At 33.1% G+C, this 20980-nt stretch overlaps 1 protein-coding gene across 1 annotated transcript; it reads left to right on the top strand.

Annotated features, from left to right (window-relative positions):
- Window positions 1-338: 338 nt before the first annotated feature.
- LOC133333979 (muscle segmentation homeobox) lies at window positions 339-7735 on the top strand. The gene is made up of 3 exons (XM_061542287.1): window positions 339-1005; window positions 1048-1608; window positions 7392-7735. Exons 1-3 carry the CDS (start codon window positions 372-374, stop codon window positions 7727-7729), a joined length of 1533 nt encoding a protein of 510 aa, XP_061398271.1. The 5' UTR covers window positions 339-371; the 3' UTR covers window positions 7730-7735.
- The last annotated feature ends 13245 nt before the right edge of the window (window positions 7736-20980 follow it).

The raw sequence follows: 20980 nt of genomic DNA, 5'->3' as shown, positions 1-20980 counted from the left end.
GAAACAACAACAAAATACCCGAGAACGAAGCGTAACAATACAAAAAAATTGATTTGTTAAAAAATTAATCAGAAACCAATCAAGGCAATTAAAAACAAATTTTCCAATTATTGGAAATTGAAAAAAAAATAAAGTGATGATAACAAAATTATCAGCAAAAATGCAAAAAATATTAAACTAAAAAAACCAACAACAAGAACAACAAATAAATACAGTGCAATGGTTTATTAAACAAAAGAAAAAATATTACTGGAATTAAAAAAAAAATAGTTTTGTAAGAAAAATATAAATTTTTACAAATTAAAAAAGAAACCTCAAGAAGAAAGAACGCGCACCAAAACAAGTAAATAAAACAAAAAAAAGCGAAATATATGCTAAAACTGTCATCAGGTATGACTGTCACTGGTTTACGTGTGAATATGACTAGCCCGACGGTACCACCGCAAACCGCCATGAATACAGCCAACAGTTCCACTACCACTGTTGTGGTATCGCCACCGGCCACGGCCATTACCACCACACCCACATCACCCTCCGCCATAATAATGGCCCATCAACAGCATTTACGGAATCTGCAGCAATCACATCAACATACCCTAAATAAGACCACATCGCGTTTAAGTAATTTCAGTGTGGCCTCACTGTTGGCCGATACCAGGCCAAGGTCTCCAAGTCATAATTCGCATTATGGTGCTGATAATACGAGCAATATGCCAACGAATTTGTCGAGTACACCATCGGCTGCCACCTCACCTGTATCACACGAATCCTCGTCATCACCTGCCTCACCAAATCATCCAGCAGCAACACATCCGCCACAATTCCATCCTGTGACAATGGCCCATCATGCCCATTTACTGCATGCGGCCCATGTAGCCCAGCAACAACATGCCGCCGCCATGGCTGCTGCAGCAGCGGCAGCTGTGGGAGCATCCACAAATCCAAATGGCAATCCCCACTTACCTCATCATTTACCCGCCCACCTAAGACATCCTCTGAATCCAAGTGGTGGCTGTCCACCGGGAACAACGGGTTCAATGTTATTAGCCTCGGCCAGCGGTAATCCATCAAATAATGAAAATACAAATAGCAACAACAACAACACAACTACCCCACCACAATCATCCGGCGCCAGTTCAAATAATCCTGCCGAATCAATGTCCACAACAACAAATTCCGCCTCCTCTGTAACGGCCAAATGTGAACGAAACTCACCCATTGGCAGTTCCATTGATTCGGAACTGGAATATGATGAAGATTTGAATGATCAAGATTTGGAACATGATGAAGAAGAAGATTCCATTGTGGATATTGAAGATATGAATGCTGATGATTCACCACGTTCAACACCCGACGGTTTGGATTCAAGTAAATCTCCAGATGCTGGTAGTGCCAATTCATTGGCAAATTCTCCACATTTACTGTCGCCTGCGGTTTTGGCTGCCTCGGGGCATGGACCCATTAGACCAACACCATTTAGTGCCTTGGCTGCGGCTGCAGTGGCCTGGGGTGGTATTGGTGGTGCTGGGGTACCATGGCCGGGCGCCAGGCAAATGCCACCATTTGGACCACCAGGACTATTTCCGGGACAAGGTTTCGGAGGTGGAGGTAAGTGTCGATTTTATTTTATTACAACAAAAAAATATTTTAGATATAAAAAAAATAATTTAACAAAAAAAAAATATATCACCCTGACATTGTTGTTGTTATCATCAGCGATGACCATGGCCATCGGGTCCATTAAAAAAAGTTCCTCATTTTATTCATTTTTTGTTTCATACATTTCTCTGTGTTTGTATGTTTGTGTGTGTTGATACGCCAACAAGTTTACTGAGCTTTAACTGGCCTGTTAGCTAATTGAAATGATTACAACAAACAGACACCCCCATCAAGGGGCACACAGCAAAACAATTGTTTGTGTCTGTGTGTGTGTGAATGAGACTACCATTTTGTGGTTCCGTAATACAATGGCCGTTGTTTTTTCCTCCATTAAAATAAAATTGAAATTATTTTATTATTGGAAACAAAAAACCTCTTCTTCCGTTTGCCAATGCGGAATAGGCAGTTATCGCAGATCTTTTTTTTAAAAAACACACAAACTTGAAAATGCCCACTTCACACTTTAGTCTATAATTCTTGGCTTTCTTTTGGAAGGCGTTTTTTCTTTTCCACGTTTTTTTTAATTGTTTTCCATTAAACTAAAAACTAACTTTGCATATGATTAAGAATTGCTAAAGAATAAAGGGGGAGTTTTTTTTTCTGTGTTGGTAATGAAATAGTGTTGACGGGAGTTCACATTTCTCACATTTTAAGGTTGGTTTTTTATTCGCGAGACATTTCGTTCTTTTGTAAAATAGTGCGCCTTTTGAGTGTGGACACACCACACTGATAAGCCTGACACCAAAAGGAAATGGAAAAAAGCGTTGGGTTTTTTCCCTTTGACTGGACTGGATGGTCCGTCGGTCGTTTGGGGTTTTTGTTCCATTCGAGAAGAGTAAATAAATTTGTCTTTTAAGTCAGTTTAATATGTTTATGAAGGTTTATAAATTGAAATAATGGCTTAGTGGTCAGTATTTTGAAAGGGAGTTAGGAGGACTATTAGGGGAATTAAAATGAAAAAAAAATATAAATTATTTTTGAGGTAATAAATCATAATCAAACCCCCTAACCTTACGGGTATAAATGAGTACTGGCTACGTCGTCCTGAACCTCTTTTTTCAAAGTCTTCGAAATAAGTCTCATTTTAACTTGCTTAAGGTTCAGCTTAAGTTGCTCACTTATTTATTTTTTATTTATTGTTTTTTTTTTTTTAATTTTCCAACACTCTCAGTTCAGGGATTTTCAACTCCGAGCTCCCCGAACACGTAGTTCCGCGTGGAATTTTCTACTTTTGATAACTTTACATTATCTGAAATGTTTAGGGCATTTTTTTTCTGGAGGTCTGCCTCCCTCCATTCGTTATTAAAAAAAATTATTAAATAATATTTCGTTTTTCTGAACTGCTTGTAGGCCCTCTTATATTATAATTTAAAACATCTTTAATAAGTCAAAAAAAATTAAGTCCAATTTTCTCGATATTTTCGATCCATATTTTAAAAATCTGACTAGAATTCATGGAAATTCTGTTGGCCATTTGGAACAAATTTCCATGTCCCTTAATCTCATATTCATAACTAAATAATTATTCTAAAAAATTGAATTCCAGGTTTCTTGGTGTCCTAGTTTTTCACTTCAAGATTTTTTCCATCTCTAATACCTTTAAAAAATACCCGAAAAATCTATTACAGTTAATAGAAAGTCTCTGGTGCCGTTCGAACAGATTTTGAATTAAAAAAATCTCTTAAAAATTTAATCGATTTAAATTTTTAGTTTTTTTGGTTTCCAAGTCTTCCGTTTTAATATTTTTATTCGATCTTGATAAATTCCGAAAATATCGAATTATAAATTAATACGAACAGATGTTGACTTATAGGGACTTCCCATTCTTGGTTATAAAAAACTCAAAAAAATTGTGAATCGATTTTAATTTCCAGTTACTTGCTTTCCTAGTTTTCCATGGAAATATTATTGGACCCTCTTGTACAATCTCACAATTACATTTGATGTCTCATGTTTTGGTCTCCAGTTCCCAATTTCAATATTATTTTTATTTTAATAAATTTTCTAATTGATTTGTGGTAGAATTTGTCCTCCTCTTGATCTCCTATCAAAAATTACAAATATATTCCCAACATTTTGAAACAATTTCAATTTTCATCATCTTTTTAATATTTTCTAAAAAATAGCAATTAACATCGGAACAAGAGTTCGCTTTCTTAACCACTTACCTCCCCTCTTCTCCCTTTAGCTTGAGTAAATTTAAATATTTGTTTTTGGGAACAATTTTGTACTTTCATATCACCACTTTTCCCCATTTCTGAAAATGCTTAAAATATCCTTTTTTCCTTCTTTGAAATTATATAGTCATTATCCATCCCCTCTTCTCACACCTTTACCCCCTTATCAACAAATTAATTCAATTGCTACACATAAAGATTACAACTATTTTGAAATTCTTTTTTTTTTAATTCAGTATTATTATTAAAATTTCTAGTTTGTTTCATTTCTCTTTTTTCTTTCAATTTCCTTCTTCCCCTCCCCTTCATTTGCACTAATTAAATTATTACATAGATAAATAAATTCATTCATTGTGACTTATCATTGAAACTTTCCTCAACAGCGATCACTCTCTCTCTTATACCACACTCTCTCTTCGCTTGTTTCCCATAGCAAAAAAAGGAAAAACTGTGGGATGGAACAGGTGACCACCTATTCAATTGATTCTGATAGGGTATTTATCAAGACTACATTTTGTATGCATTTTGTTTTTATTTGGAGGATAACTTCAAAGCATTTTTACCTGTCACATTACTTTCATCAGCTCGCTCGCTCGCTTGCTTCTTCTTTTCTCTTTATTACTGTTGTTTTTGGTTGTATTATTGTTATCATGGAAATCGTTGGATTACGATCTTTTTCGATGAGTGTTTTGTCACACACAGCAGGTTATCAACAATTTTTCAGGCTGGATGGCTGACTGTCAACAGTTCATCTTCAGAGTACAACTTCTTCGACTTCGTAGTCTTCAAGTTGATGAAATTATTGGATATGAAACCTAAACCCTGGTGTTTCTCTTCATTTCTCTTAACTACTTGATGAGAGGGTCCTCGCAGCACCAGGCTTCTTCTTCTTCTTCTTAACAAATAACCGACAGATTTTTTCATTATGATAACTTCTTCTTCATCGTGTTCTTTTGTGTCGTTCGAGCAGAAATTATTTGACAAGTGGCACAAGTCGGCTTCTTTTTGTTGTCTTGTGTTTTTCGTTGTTTTTTTGGGCTACCGAAAGAAAAGACCAACAACAATGAAAAGTGTACACTTTAAAGTGACATATTACACCTGATTATAACAATATTTTTTTTTTGTTTTGTGTCTTGTTGTTGTTGCTGCTGCTCGTTTTTGTTTAGGGAAATGTCATGGTAATTCGTTTAATTAGCCGGAAAATAAATGGGAAGGTGTCTTTTTTTCTTTTGGGCGATAGAGAGAAATGTGTTTTCTTTCAGAAATATTGAAAAGAGAAAGGTGTAATTTTTTTAGTGAGGTAATGTGACAAAAAAGGTGATCTCTAACAGAAGTTAGTAAGGGTAGGTGAAATATAGAAATAGGGAATATTGATATTTGGTTAAAATTAGGAATAAATTTAATGGCAAAGAAGTTTAGAAGGAGAAATTGTATAAACCTATTGAACTCGTTTCAGACTTAGATATGGACCAAAGACTCCAAGCTGGTCCGATTGACACAAAAAAATCATAAATTGAAGCTTCCAGATTTTTTTAAATATTTTTTTTTATAAAAATATAATTTTCCGAATTAAATATTTTTTTATAAAACGATTTTCCACTATTTTATTGTTTCGCTTATCATCTTGACTTTTAATTAGTTTCCTTCTTTTGTTTTAGCTTGTTAATCTTTTTTCATGATTGCTCTTGAAAAGAAAAGTTGTTATTTTTATAACAATTTCCCTTGTAGTTTTTGCTGTTGTTGTTGCAACTTGGGCAATTATAGAAATTAATTGTGTGTTTTCCTCCAAAGAGTTTGAGTGCTGCAGACAACAATTGCAGCTACTTGCCATGGCTAGAGGCCAAAAAATGTAGGTGTGTCTTGTTTGGGTTCCATGGCTTGCCAACGACAACGATGAAGGCGACAACCCACCTTTTTTTCCGTTTACCACAAAAGACACGCAACATTGCAACAACACTAAGAATGGCTTAACGTTGTTTTGTTGTTGTTGTTCTTGTTGTTAGCCAAAAACAAATACTTAGAGGCTTTAACATGCATAACTTTTAACACCATTTGCAGTCAACATGGCATGCAACAGAAAAAGAAGCAGAAGCAGACGACGGCATTGCAACCACAGTGTTGAGTGGTGATGATGTACGTTGGCTACTTGCAGCAACAACGACAACAACAACAAATGTTGCCTTTTTATCAGTAACTGCTGCACTGCAGCAATTGCCAAAGTCAATATTTGCACGTGACACGCCATCTCGCCTTTACGTCGAGCCTCTATGAATTTTCGCAAAGAAGGATTGCCACCAAGGACTTTACAAATGACAATTGACAAACAGTTTAGGATCCCCCTAGCTCCCCTCCCTCTCTCTTCTCTTCCCTCGAAAAATTTTTCGCTTGCATATTTTTGTTGTTGTTGTTGTCTGAAAATGATTTGTAGCCTAGCCTATTAGATTTGCCAAGTTTTATTTTCGCCATGAAGGCCATAAATTGTTTGGGTCGCTGTGTCGTTTCCACTGTCTAGATTGTTAGTCATTTGTTGAAGGTGTGTATGTGTGCATATTTTATATATATACACACATATATATTTTTAAAGATAATTTGTTAAATATTAGCCATCATGTTAATATTTGCATAGAGGTGCCACATTGTCAATGTTCAAAGTAATTTACATGTAGTAGACGACAAAATGACATAAAAAAGATATGGATGTATAGGGGCGTCTACAATTTGTTGTTGTTGCAAATTATTATAATTTGTTGTTGTTGTATTTTGTCAAAACAATTAGCAATATGGAAAATTGTTAAATATATTAACTGAGGGAATTTAAGGGGATTCTTTATGGGGAAATGAAGGAGAAAAGTGTGAGGAGCTAACCTAAAAAAATAGGAATAATTTGAAATTAAAAATTCTAACAAAGAAATTAAACTTTTTTAAAAAAAATTAATAAAGAGAGGAAAAAATTTTGGACAAGGCAAAAAAAAAAAAAAAAAAAAAAATCAAGGGTCAAAAAATAATACTAAATTTTTTATTTCATATTTTTATGTATTTTCTAATATATATATTAAGTTTAAAAAATATATTTTTTTTTATAATTTTTTTATAAAAAAAATTTTATTTTTTTTAATTATTTTTTATATTTTTTTATTTTATATAAAAAAAATAACAAATTTTTTAATAAAAAAGTAAAAAGTAAAAAAAGTAATATAAATAATTTAATTTTTTTAATATATAAATATTATATTTTAATTATAAATGATTTTTTATTAAAAGATATATATATTTTTATATATAAAAACACATTTCTAGATACTTTATTATTTTTATATAAATTAATATATTATTTTTTAATAAAAAATAATTTAATTTTTTAATAAAAATATATTTTTTTCTTTAAATGATTTTTTATTTAAAAAAATATTTTTATATATAAAAACATTTCTAGATACTTTATTATTATTATATAAATTAATATATTAAATTAATTATTAATAATATTCTCCTAATTACCCCCTTTGAACCCGTTATTAATAAAAATTCGTTTCTTTTTCTTCTATTTCCTTCCAGATGCAAATGAACCGCCACGTATTAAATGCAATTTACGTAAACACAAACCCAATCGTAAACCCCGCACACCATTCACCACACAACAACTGTTGTCGCTGGAAAAGAAATTCCGTGAAAAACAATATCTAAGTATTGCTGAACGTGCTGAATTTTCCTCCTCCCTAAGGCTAACGGAAACACAAGTGAAAATTTGGTTTCAAAATCGTCGTGCCAAGGCGAAACGTTTGCAAGAGGCTGAAATTGAGAAAATTAAAATGGCTGCTTTGGGTCGTGGTGGTCCGGGTGCCCAATGGGCCATGGCCGGTTACTTTCATCCCAGTCTAATGCATTTGGGTTAAAGTCTCGGTATGAAGAGATAACCAAATTAACAATAACAACAAAGCACCAAAGTTCCCTCTGATATGGTATGGCCATAATCTCTCTGTTCCAAAAAGGCCGGCCTCTCAATTTTTCTGAATAGTAATATTTCTGAATAATTTATTATGCGCTTAGTTATTATTTAAATATAAATATTAATTATAAAAATAACCCCCCATAATTGCTGTGATGTTAGCGCATTTTAATTTGTAAATAATTAATAATTAAAGAAAAAAGAAACAATAACAAAAAATTAAAAAAAATCCAAAAAAAAAATATTCAAGGAAAAATTGTAAAAAATTAAAAAAGGACTCTAAGGAAACAAAATGGCATAGACAGGAATTCGATATAAGGCAGCAAGTATCCTTAGAGAACCTCAAGAAATTGTAAATTATTTTCTCTATTCTGAAAAAAAATATTACAAAGAAATAAGACATAAATTCACTCAATTTGATTTTGAAAAAAAAACAAGAAAATTTAAAAAAAAAATCACAACCTTTGTAAAAAACCCAATGTAAATAAATACACAAAAATATATCACTAGTATTTACAACAACAAAGTCGTAATCACACAACTCCACTGTATTATATTTGTATGTATAAAAACTAAAAAAAACACTACTTCTAAATATTTAAAATATTATTTATGTATATGTATATTATTATTATTATCAACAATAACTATATATACCTTCTTTTGGGCTTTCCAAACCACAACAACAACACCCTCATAACCCAGGCTGGTTATATATAGTTTTATTGTTTAAGTATTTTGTTTATAAACACATTCACTTAGTTTCTTTAGCTAGATGTCTTTATATATACTATAGAATTTACTATATATATATACTTATAGAATAACCCTATGATAATTATAATATTATTCCTTTAATGCTGAAAAAAATAGTTTTTTTCCTAGTTAAGAATGCTAATAGAATATTCGAATTAAGTGTATTTAGTATATAAGGAGAAAAAAAGAAAGAAAATTAAAGAAAAAAATGATTAAATTATAGAAAAGAAAAAAAGTAATAACAACAACAAAAAACAAATACAAAAAAATATAATGAAAAATAATTTTTGAAAAAAAAAAACACAAATGACTATTAATTTATTAAATGAGGTGGGCTACTATATATTTTTCAGACCTAATATTGAAACAAAATTTCCGCCTGAATTGTTTATACAATTTTCATGCACTCAAACCAATTGCCAAAGTACTTTTTTGAATCCTTCAACAATGCAAGTCGGTGGTCAAAAATGTGTTCTTCGTGTATAGGAATAAACCGACGTCATTGCTGATGACGCGGATGATCCATAAATTCATAACGAACATTGTTATCGTGGTCAATTATTCTCCTTTTCTTGTTCGTTTTTCGAGGATCTTTGGTAAACAAATTGTGGTGTACAACTCAAAATTGATCGTCATACGCTGCTCCAGTTAAGCAGTCACCACATGCCTTGTGACCATTTGCTTCGATGTATATTTTCTACGAATAACTGTCAGTTTTATACGTACAGATCCATGATTCTGATATTCATTATACCCTTCACCACACTGTGGTACAGGGTATTATGTCTTTGAGCATATGTTTGTCCGTCTATGTATTTTTGTGAACAAAATACAGGTCGCTTTTATGATCCGATTTGGATGAAATTTAGCATAGGTCACTTATTTGGCCCAAGGACTAATCTCGGTTCAGATTTAGATATAGCTCCCATATATTTTTTCGTCCGATTTAATGTAAATGGTAACCAAAGTCCTTATATATCTTTCGATTTGCACGAAATTTGGCACAGCGTAATGAATTAGGTCTAGAATGATGCGTGCTAAGTTTCCCGAAAATCGGTTCAGATTTAGATATAGCTCCCATATATATTTTCGTCCGATTTCATGTAAATAGTGCCCCAAGACCCTATATATCCTTCGATTTGCATGAAATTTGGCATGAATTGAGATTAGAATGATGTGTGATAAGTTTCAGGAAAATCGGTTCATATTTAAATATAGCTCCATATATATTTTCGTCTGATTTAATGTAAATGGTGCACCAAAGTTCCTATATATCTTTCCATTTGCACGAAATTAGACACAGCGTAATGAATTTGGTCTACAATTGTTGTTAAGTTTGTGTTAAGTTTCCTGAAAATCGGTTCAGATTAAGATATAGGTCCCATATATATTTTCGTCCGATGTAAATGGTGCACCAAAGATCCTACATATCTTTCGATTTGCACGAAATTTGGTACAGCGTAATGAATTAGGTCTACAATTATGTGTGTTAAGTTTCCTGAAAATCGGTTCAAATTTAGATATAGGTCCCACATATATTTTCGTCCGATTTAAGGCAAATGTTGTACCAAACTCCCTTAATATATTTCGGTTTGCACGAAATTTGGCACAGCGTAATAAATTGCGAATGACATATTTAGGGATCCAATTTCATTTTACTGGTCCTTTAAAAAAAGCGACGTCTGTTAGGGTTCATTTATTAAATATAACCAAAGTGGTGAAGGGTATTATATAATCGGCTCCGTACGACTTTACTACTTTCCTTACTGGTTTTTCAATTCGTTTTCATGATTTCTGTGATTTGTTTATCTTTCAACACTTTGTTGGGAAAATGTGTAAAAAATACAGAAATTTTTAACATAAACGTAGTTAGTACGGCCATGTGTTGTGTTGTTTACATTGATTAAAGAGAAAGTGGTATTAACTCGTAATTATTCATTTTGCCACATAACATTAGATTTTTTTTTAATTTCGTACTAAATACGGTTTCGCATATTACCATCTGTCAGTGACGTGAAGAATCAAATTCCATTAAGCACAGTATTACCTGACGTAGTCTGACATTTCCATAAGAATGTTTGGAATTTGTTTAACATAATCGTACCATTTGACGTACGACCATGTGTTGTCTTCTTTACAGGGAAAATTAATTTGGCAAAAATGTCGACTTAACTTGTGAACAGTGAAATTATTTTTACAACTTTTTATGTGAATTATCACGACAAGAGTGCATCGATTAACCTAAATATTCATGTGATTAGTTTAGTGAATTCAATCGTGCCTAACGCTCGCTAAAATACGAATTTCATCGAAAAAATTGTATTGTTCCACAGAATGATGATGCTGTACATGAATTGATAATTGAAGATCATATGGCTAGGTTTAGCATACTCGTACTCAATACGGTTTAGCGTATTACCATGTGTTGTGTTGATTTCAGTGGCCTGAAAATCTATTTCAAAAAAGAGTGAATCGTCAATCGTTAACAATCGTATAAAAATAACTCGTTACGAATGGTTAAAATAAATATTAAAAAAATACGAGGTGTATCAAAAACTATATGATTTCGTCAAAGGTGGCCAATCATGTATCGAAGACGATGTTCGTGGTTTAAGCAGATAATTGCATGTTTTAAGACAAAATTGGTCATGTGTCATCTGTGCAAAGAACAAGAGATGACGAATCGAGGTGCACTTGGACAATGCCATCACTCACACATCGGCTTAAATCATTGCCCGTTTGATCTGCTAAAAATTGTAATTGATGGGTCATCTGCCCACATATAACATAAAAATGCGTGGTTAACGATTTTCGTCGTGGAGAAGTTTTTGAATCGGTTTGAACAACTGGTATGAAAATGTTAAAATGTAGTTAATTTCAACCGGCCGGAGCCATGGTCATTCTTCAAATGTTCAAAAAATCCTATATGTCTTAATTGTAAAACTCCAATCTATACCTATACGACACCGTTATACTGGAAATGATATATGTTACTTTTGAGGATATACATAGAATCAGATTGGATTTATGATTGGATTACTGATTTTTGGAAAAATAAAAACGCACATAACATTTATTATCCGAATGAGATTGGATTTGGCACTTCTCATATATTTGGACCAAGTACCTATTGAAATTGGTGAGAATAGGTTCAGACGTAGATATGATTTCCATTTATATAATATTTTCGCCCGAGTCATATAAATAATTTGCCAAATACCCTATGTTTGTCCGATTCAAACGAAATTGTGTACAGCGCACAGTGATTCTGTGGACTGAACTTGACCCATATTATCATACTTCGACCATACTTGGGTCATTGTTCCTCTAACAGGCTCAAAATCGTAAATATATATATTTTTAATTTTCATATTTATACCCTACACAACTATGTTGTCAGGGTATTATAGCTTTGTGCAGCCCCAAATGTTTGTAACGCCGCGAAATATTAGTCCTAGACCCACCTTTAAGTATACCGATCGTCATATCTGTACTAGCTGAGTCGATCTAGACATGTGTGTCCGTCCGTCCGTCTGTCCATTATAATTTGTAAACACGATACAGGCCACAGTTATGGACCAATCTTTACGAAATTTTGCATGTAGGATGGGTTCTGGCCAATGAAGACCCCTATTGTTTTTGGAAAAGATCGATTAATATTTAAGGGATGAAATGGACCAAAAACATTATTTTTGTCGGTTTTTCTGGTCGCTCCAGAGGCCGCAATTATGGCCCAAACACCGCGAATTATGGCCCAAACACCGCATGGAGAAGGGGCTCGGGCCAGAGAATAAGCATGCATGTTTTGATGTAGATCGGTCAATATTTAGCGGGTCAAATGGACCCTGACTTTTGTGTGAAAAATGACAAAATTTGTATTCTATGGCATATATATTTACTCCTGGAGGATGTAGACCCGAGGAGTTGATTGCATATCCAAGTGGAGTGGTTGGTCTTTAACTTGATACCAAATATAGTGATGTATCTACTCAGATGTGGGAGTTACAGTCAAATATTTACAGGTGCTTACGTATTCAGATACTATTAAGTAACCCATTACCACACTAGAGGCGGAAATATAGCGCGGAACGCTTTGAAATTTTCCACGAGGGTCCAGGTGTGGTCAAGGATAACGTCTATAATTTTCGGTGATGATCACATAATAATATTGGGATGAAATGTACCGAAAACTTAATTTTTTGTGTGTTTTCGAGTCGAGTATAATCCGAAAATCGCAACACAACCCACCGTGAAGCTAATCTGGACAAGTAATTAGAAGGACTGTACTGAATATTCGAAAAAGTAAGGAAGAGGTGTTGTTGACCTCTAATCGGGCAAGAGGGGGCAAATATCAAAAATATTACTCAGACTCGGAAAAAATATCCTCAGAAAGTTAGAGTTCGTGGTAGTTGTGTAGGGTTTCGTATGGTCGGCACCGTCCGACTATACTGCTCCGCTCACTGGTTTTCAGTTATTTATGTTCCTTTCATTTACTAAAGGTAGTAAGCTTTTAATGGTTTAAGTTCATGAACTTATATTTTTGCGTCGATTGCAGCTTATTTTTGAGATGACTAGTCTGCAATCAAATCTGTTCTATGTCAAGTTCCTGTGAGAGTTTATTTACAGTCCAATAGTCTACAAAAATGTCAATGATAAGATTTTTGAAAGATACGGATCTCGAAATTTTTGTGCCGGTTTTTTATCAACCGATGAAACTTATTTCATATCTGTTGAAATATAAGATTTTTGATTGATTAACGAAATGTTCGACTTTAGAGTCACCTAGACTAAAACAAGGAAAATAAGTGTCAGTCGGTGTTGGCGACCGACAGTTATTACTATGCTTTGCGAAGGGCTCCGAAATTACTCACAGGTTTTATTATTCGAGGTTTCGAATTTAAAGTTATGGTTATTCAATTCGATTGACATTAATCAAGTTTATAAAAAATTGATCCGTTTGTGGTGGGAGATAGCAGAAGGGGAGGACCGACGGGTCTCTCCTTCGGACTTGAACTATGTTTGGTAAAGATAATAGGTTGTGCAAAGATTGATTCAAATTGGATAGTTCCTTCACATGATATTATGAATGTAATTTTTATCGCAATGACCAGAGGGTGTGGACAGATATTGCCCATCTTTTAACTTTAACTAAGATTGGCAAGAATATTACGATGTTCAAAGTTTAGATGAAAGCGGTTATCGCGCGCATCAGCCAGACAAACAGACGGACGGAAGCCTTTTTTTAATCGAATCCAAATTGTCTGAATCGGATTTGGTCCAAAGAAACATGGGGTCTAAAACCAATATTTCGATGAGGCACATTTTTGTCGTAGCCAAGTGTATATACCCTCATTAGCCATAAGGATGAGGGTATAAAAGTCTAAACAACAGTTTTATTTTTATTTGTAAAGATTATATATTTGTATAATCATATTTTTTATAATTTTGTTGTAAATTTTAATTTATTTTCTTGTAAATTTTAATTTTCCCTTTCCACAAAAAAAAAATATTATTCCCAAAAAGTCAGTAGGCGTTTTTTTCTTCTTCTTAATTTTACAAAATCAATAAAAATGCCAAAACAAAATCACAGAATAACATGCCGAAACTAAATAATTTAAATAACTCTTAAGATCTCAAGGGGGCCTAGAAACAAAATCACAGCTAAACTATTTTACAAAATCAATAATTTTTTGTTTGTAAAACACAACTCAAGAGAAAAATATTCCATAATGTTTTGTAATAAAATACACGATGACAGCAGACATCTACAACAATTCAATAAAAATATAACAAAAAAAAAACAGAATTCAACTAATTTGGTATTAATTAAATGACAAACAACACCAAATAGTTATGAAATCAAAACCTGGCCCGAACCGGGCAAAGCCAAGTAGCTGACAGGCAGGCAATCGAGACTCAGGCGTATAATTACATGAACCGTTCATTTTAACAGCCGAACAAACAACAGTTGGACAGTTCGTCAGCTAGCCAATCGTTCATTACGATGTCAAATCGACGATTGGCAAGAGAGGGTCTAAATAGCGAAATAAAAAAACCTTTTTTTTATAGAGTTACACATCGTTGGCAATTGTGAAATCGTTTTCACTTTAAGGCGAAAAAATGATCACTTGCAACAACAACAACGACAGCCACAATATGAGAGATAGATAAATAAAAAACCACAGCAACAACAATCTAAAAGATTTTTGCAATTAAAAATCTAAATATGGTAACAAAAATTGCAACGCGTTTTAATTTAATGAAAAACTAATTGCAAAGCAATTTGCAACGCGTTTGCAATACACAATTGTTGTTCATACAAAAACAACAACAACACAAATCATTTGAGAGTTTTTCTTTAGCACACATAGACAGACATACGTACTAGGTACATTTATAAGGTCCATGATATTTGTAACATATGACATTTGTTAGTCTATTTAAGCCTATCAGTGTGTGGTTTTTTATTTGAGCCATTTTCAAACGACTTCTTTCATGCCATGACCGTATTTTAACCAAACAATCTTGGCTAACTGGCCAATATACCGATGATGAAACCCCCTTCTTTGGTTGGTTTTTAAAAGGCAATTTGATGATGATTGTCATCATGCGGCTGACAAAATGTCGGGAGTTAGAAGAAACCAAAACAAAGCAAATAGAAAAAATGTTGTTGTGATTTTGTTACAATACCTTAGAGAGATTGCAAATTAATTGAAAATCAACAACAATCAAATGAAATGCCTGCCTGCCCGGCTGGCTGGTTATACACCATATAATGTTGCATTTGCAACATACCAACAGCATGTTACTACACTCGCGGTATGAGTATGGTAAAATTGTATTTATGTGTATAAATATAGTCACATCTATACTTATGACAACCAGTCATGGACTGTGGTGCTATGATGCCAATGATGATAGTTTTGGTTTTGTTTTTTTACTCCCCAAATGGTTGCAAATCTCTGGTATTGATAGCAAATAGAAATATACAAACACACATATATATATATATATATGTTTACATTTATCTATCTCTTTCAATAATTGACAACAAACAACCAATTAATTGTTAAACCCAAAACCATCCAACCAACTAGTCCTTTCTTTCTTTCCTTTCCTCTTTTCGCAAGCCATCACTTGAAGGTGAACATGCAGCTTTCAGGGGAATTCCATTTCTCTTTAGCAGCTCTCTTTTTACTCTTTACTTCAATGGCATTTACTTGACTAATTAAAACGCGTTATATTTTTATAAATGGTTATTAAAATTCCTTAAGATAATTATTACTGGCCAACAACAGCAGCAACAACAACAACACCACCACTTGATTTTACAACATTTTAAACGCTTGTCAATGTGGTTTGTGTGTGTTTTGTTATCTCTTCGAGGTAACATTGCCAGGCAAGATAACGTGTTTAGGCATTATTGCGTGCAAGATAGAAAAAGAAAAACTACTAAACGTTACTTACAACTAGTAAGTAGCCTACGCAACTCATACACTTACCACATACATATGGGTACTAGAAGTTGGCAGCAAAGATTCTAGTCTTTTTTTTTGTCATTTCGTTGCGGGTCTTACAATGTCCGGTATTGGCACGAAATGGTTGTGAATGAAGGAAAATGAAAAATAAAAAAAAAAACTGACGGGGTAAGAAAATCTGAGACGGATGTTTAAAGATAATGAGGTCAACTTTTGTACTTCAAAAAAGGGATTTTGAAAAAATTTTGAATTTACACTCAGATTATCAAAAATGTTAATAAAACCAGTAAGCGGAGAAGTATATTGAGAGTGGGTCGACCATATGATGCCCTACACAAATACCACTATTCCTTAATCAATCTAACCACTCCTCTTAAATATATTCTGTCAACACCTCGGGTCTATGTCCTTAGGAGTAATTGTATCGCTATTTGACCCACTAAATATTGAACGAACTTCATCAAAATAGTCAAGATTTCCCATGTAAAATTTCGTGATGTTCGTGTCATAATTGTGGCCTATAGAGTGCCCTAAGGAACAAAAACAAAGTTTTGGGTTCATTTAATGATATAGGAAGTGATGCAAATGTGGTATAGGTTGGTCATGTGGTATAGTCACTTTTTTTGTAAACTGAAAATTTTAGAATAACTGAAACATGTTCTGTAGTTTTCTGTTCTCAAAAAAATAAAATAGCAATGATCCGTTTAATTTATTTAACTCACGTTGAGAATCAGTAGCAAAAATTAAATTTTTCATGAAATTGATTTTTTTCGGTCGCAGTTAAAAATAATTTTTTGTTTTACAAATGTATTTTAATATTTATTATTAAAGCTTTAATATAATTAGTAAGTACTAAAAATCAAATAATATGCGCCAATGCACCACATATATACCAATTTAGGAAAAAATATACGTTTATTCAGTAAACACAAGTACAGGTAATGTGGTATACCTTGAGTCTGTGTGAAAAAAAGCCAGCACAAGACAATATCTCATTACTATTTGAAACATTTGTCCTCTACGAGAGCCTACGATGAATCACAAGGATGAAAAACAAGGGATATGAGTTTTAACAACTTCTCCATACCAAAATTAAAAGTTGCCATATGTAGACATTTTTATATAATAAAAATTAAAGTTCCACTCAAAGTATCCGTTAAAAATCTTAACAGACATAAATTTCGAGCTAATTTACATTCATTAAAAACAATAAATTATATAAGATATCAATTGGAAGTGAAAAATATACTATACCACATTAACATCATGTGGTATACCACATTACCTGCACTTTTTTTAAAACCACTTTTAATGTAATTTCAAATATTTTCTCAAATTTCTCTTAAATTGTTAGGATAATATTATTTTCAAATTGATACATGGAAAGACAACACATGTAGCATGTTAAGTGTAAATTTTCAATTTAATCGGATAAAAAAAAATAAAAATTTGGCGATCAAAAAACTAATGGGTATACCACATTTGCATCACCTCCTATATAAAAGATCATTAACAGAAACATAAAGGGTTTTATTTGGCCCGAACCGAACCTACGTTTCTTGACGATTGATCCTTAACTTTGACCTGCACATTGTATGCGAATTTATATGGACAGACTGACATAGATGTCAGGAATCCGATTTTTTTTTTATTTTATAACATTGTGGGTCACGGTTTCAAGTGACTTGATACCAAATTTCCCCCACATATAAAAACATTTTTCAACAAAACTGACAATATTTTAAATGTAATTAACACTTTGTGATCCAATGTTTGTGATCCAGCCAACAAAATGATTTAGATCTAATATTCAAAACGCTGCTAGTAAATATACATGTTTTGGATTACATTTGTGCTCTTTTCAATACCACTTTGTGTATACAGACCAAATTTATATCGTGTATGAATTTCACCTTCTGAATTGTTTTTAATTCTTGTAGAAATTAACATAAAGTGATTTTTTCGTCTATATTACATTTGCTTTTGATAGGATTTTTAAAAGTTCAAATCCTGTTTAGGATAGTTGCATTTAATCTACTTACAGAAAATAGTTCTATGGTTACGGAAAAAATTAGGGGCTCAAAGGGTTAAGGGTTATGCCATAGTTTTATGCCCACAATACCTAAACCAAAAATATCATTCTATGAAATATCAAGATATTTCAATGTTGGTCCAGTTCATACATGTTCGACTACGACTGAAGATGATGAATGGAAGTTCGATGCTGGAGTGTATATTAATTTGTTACTCCATTGATAATACATCCAGGCATTATTCAATAGCTCAATATATATATATATATATATATATCTTCGCCCTAAAAAGGCATAAAAACTTCTCAATATAATGTTTGTCCGAAAAAATAATTTTGAAATGTTTGACATACAATTTTAAATACAACTCCGAGATGTTTTAGTATTAAACCCAATATTTGATATTTTGCAGAATTTTGAAAAATTCTCCTACCAAAACTGATTAATATCGGTGCACGGGAGGAAGTCAAAGTGTTCAAAACTGCCCCCCCCAGAGGGGCGCCGTTGAACAAGGCTTGACATTTTTGAACGGCTTGGTTTTTTACAGTGTTTATGTTACAATATAAATGTATTTTATTCAAACATATCAAAAATGCATTTATTTATTAAAAAATATATACAAATATTTTCGAAAATTAAAAAATTCAGATCAAAATTTATTAAAACATAATGACATAAAAACAAAAATTAATATGGTGAAAAATACAGTTAATTTCGTAGTCTTATTTGAAATTTTGAGAAATCGAAGTTAAAAACTCCGCTTTTTACTCGAATTTAAAGAACAAGATTGCCATATTAAAAAATGTGGTAGTGGGTCGGAAAAAATTTAAACCAAGATTTTATGAGCGCTGTTCAAAAGGTGCCACCTCTCCCCTACCTGCCCATATTCTGTTTTTTTTTTTTTTTGTTTTAGCCGCATTTTCCACCAATGTGAAATATTTCTATACTGAACATTTTTGGTATTTTGAAAATTTTATCCGCATTTTCCAACTGCATTCCATTTTCTTTGAATGCGATAAGCATCTATGGAGACTTAGTCCGCAATATTTTTGAAGTTTTAGATACCTTAGTCGCATTTTCTGAACGAAGTGGCTGAAATTACATTCCAGATTTTTGGAGGGTTAGAAATATATTAGGTTGGTGAAAAAGAAATCCATTATTTTTATATGAACTATAGGACTTTATTTAACTCTAGTAGTCAATTTTCACAATCCTCCCTGGATACCAATTTTGTATCATTAAATAAATTTTGAAATGCAAGAAAATATGATAAACGTTTGGTGCCAAGTCCGGACTGTATGGCGGATGGATTAAAACTTCCCAACCAAGCTCCCGAAGTTTCAGCGGAGTCACTGTAGATGTAGATGTGTGTGGCCTAGTGTTGTCCTGGTGGAACACTCCTCCTGTTGGCCAATTCTGGCCGTTTCTCGTCAATTGCTATCTTCAAACGGTCCAGTTGTTGACAGTAGAGATCAGAATTTAGCATTTGACCATAGGGAAGCAACTCATAATAAATAATCCTTTCCTGTATGGCAGAACCGCTCTTTGACCACAATCGTTTTCGCACAGGGTTATCGTATGTGATCCATTTTTCATCTCCAGTCACCATCCGTTTAAGGAATGGGTCTATCTCATTCCGTTCGGCCAATGCTTCGCAGATGGAAATTCAATCCATCCTATTTTTTCTGTTGTGTAAATGGTTTACAACAGTTATATGGTCGATTTTTTGGCCGGTCAACTTCGATCATTTCTCCGATTTTATCGACATTTTCAACGACCGGCCTAATGGATTCCTTTTTCTCAACCTAATATTTGCATTTAAATATACCCTACACAACTATGTTGTAAGGTTATAATAACTTTGTGCGGCACCAAGAATTGGTAACTCCGCGAAAATTGGTAACTCTCGACTAGCTTAGTTGATAGAGGAGCTGCAGACTTCTAATCTTCAAAAGTTTGTATATTTCTGAATCTAGTTCTGCAGAATGTTAAAGTCCATTAAAACGGCTCCGCTCACATGTTTTCAATAAGGGTTCAGTCGATTTTTTCCACCGAAATGGCTGTAGGCTTGTTCGATATTTAGGTATTTGTATGGGATAACATTGAGGTTACTGGGATCACCTCAAAAATTAAGCAATCAATGAACCGTTTCCAAAATCAAAATTAATATTTCTATTTGTTGATAATATTTCAAAGGAATTGTCAAAACAAAATGATATTAAACACGCTTGTTAGCCACGACAAAAAGATAATCAAAACTTACAGATAATAAATGACAAAGATATCAGAATACAGTTTAACAGCTAACAACGCATCTAAGCCATGTTAAGCTGATAAAAGTCAAAGTGTTTGTTAATTGGTAAAACGAAAACGAAAATTTAAGATTTGTTGAAGAAAAAAAACTCAATATAAAATCGGTTTCAAGAAAGTGCGGCGTGTATGTGTGTGTGTGTGTGGGGGCGAGGGGAAATAATCAACAGCAGCAGAAAAACCTGTTGTTATTTAGGCTTTACCCTTTGGCTGCAGAATTTAGGCCTGGTTTAAACGGTAAGGGTGTTGATGGCTGCCAGTATGGTTGGTTGGATGGTTGCTTGGGTAAAACAGAGTCATATGTTTTCAAATTGACATTTATGTTTAGCCTTTATTGATAACAGAAAATGTCACACTAATTACTTAATGATCACAGTTTATGTGAGCAAACATAAGGCACTACAACACAGCACACACACACAGCCAAGCATCTAAAGACAGACTTGATTTGATTTCCTCTGAATTTCGTAGTCCCCAACAACAAAAAAGTAAAGATGATCGCTGAAGACGAGTTTTAATTTTCACATCGTTTAAATGATACCAAAGAAGCAATCAGTGTTGGTATGTACGTTATATGTGTGGGTATATGTAAATCGTGTTGTTGTTGTTTTGGTTTTTTCT

This window comes from Musca vetustissima, unplaced genomic scaffold (genome assembly GCF_032173495.1).
Source record: "Musca vetustissima isolate MV318-11 ecotype Yass unplaced genomic scaffold, APGP_CSIRO_Mvet_v1 utg25567, whole genome shotgun sequence".
NCBI classification, from domain to species: Eukaryota; Metazoa; Arthropoda; class Insecta; order Diptera; family Muscidae; genus Musca; species Musca vetustissima.
Note: the sequence above shows the minus strand (reverse complement) of the source record. Positions and strands in the feature narration are given on the sequence as shown.

Bases quoted from the DNA above. Each gene is read 5' to 3' on its own strand.
- LOC133333979 (XM_061542287.1), top strand. From the start codon at position 372: ATGCTAAAACTGTCATCAGGTATGACTGTCACTGGTTTACGTGTGAAT. The intron at 1,006-1,047 runs GTGGTGGCTGTC...CAATGTTATTAG, and splicing joins AAGACATCCTCTGAATCCAA to CCTCGGCCAGCGGTAATCCA. The intron at 1,609-7,391 runs GTAAGTGTCGAT...ATTTCCTTCCAG, and splicing joins ACAAGGTTTCGGAGGTGGAG to ATGCAAATGAACCGCCACGT.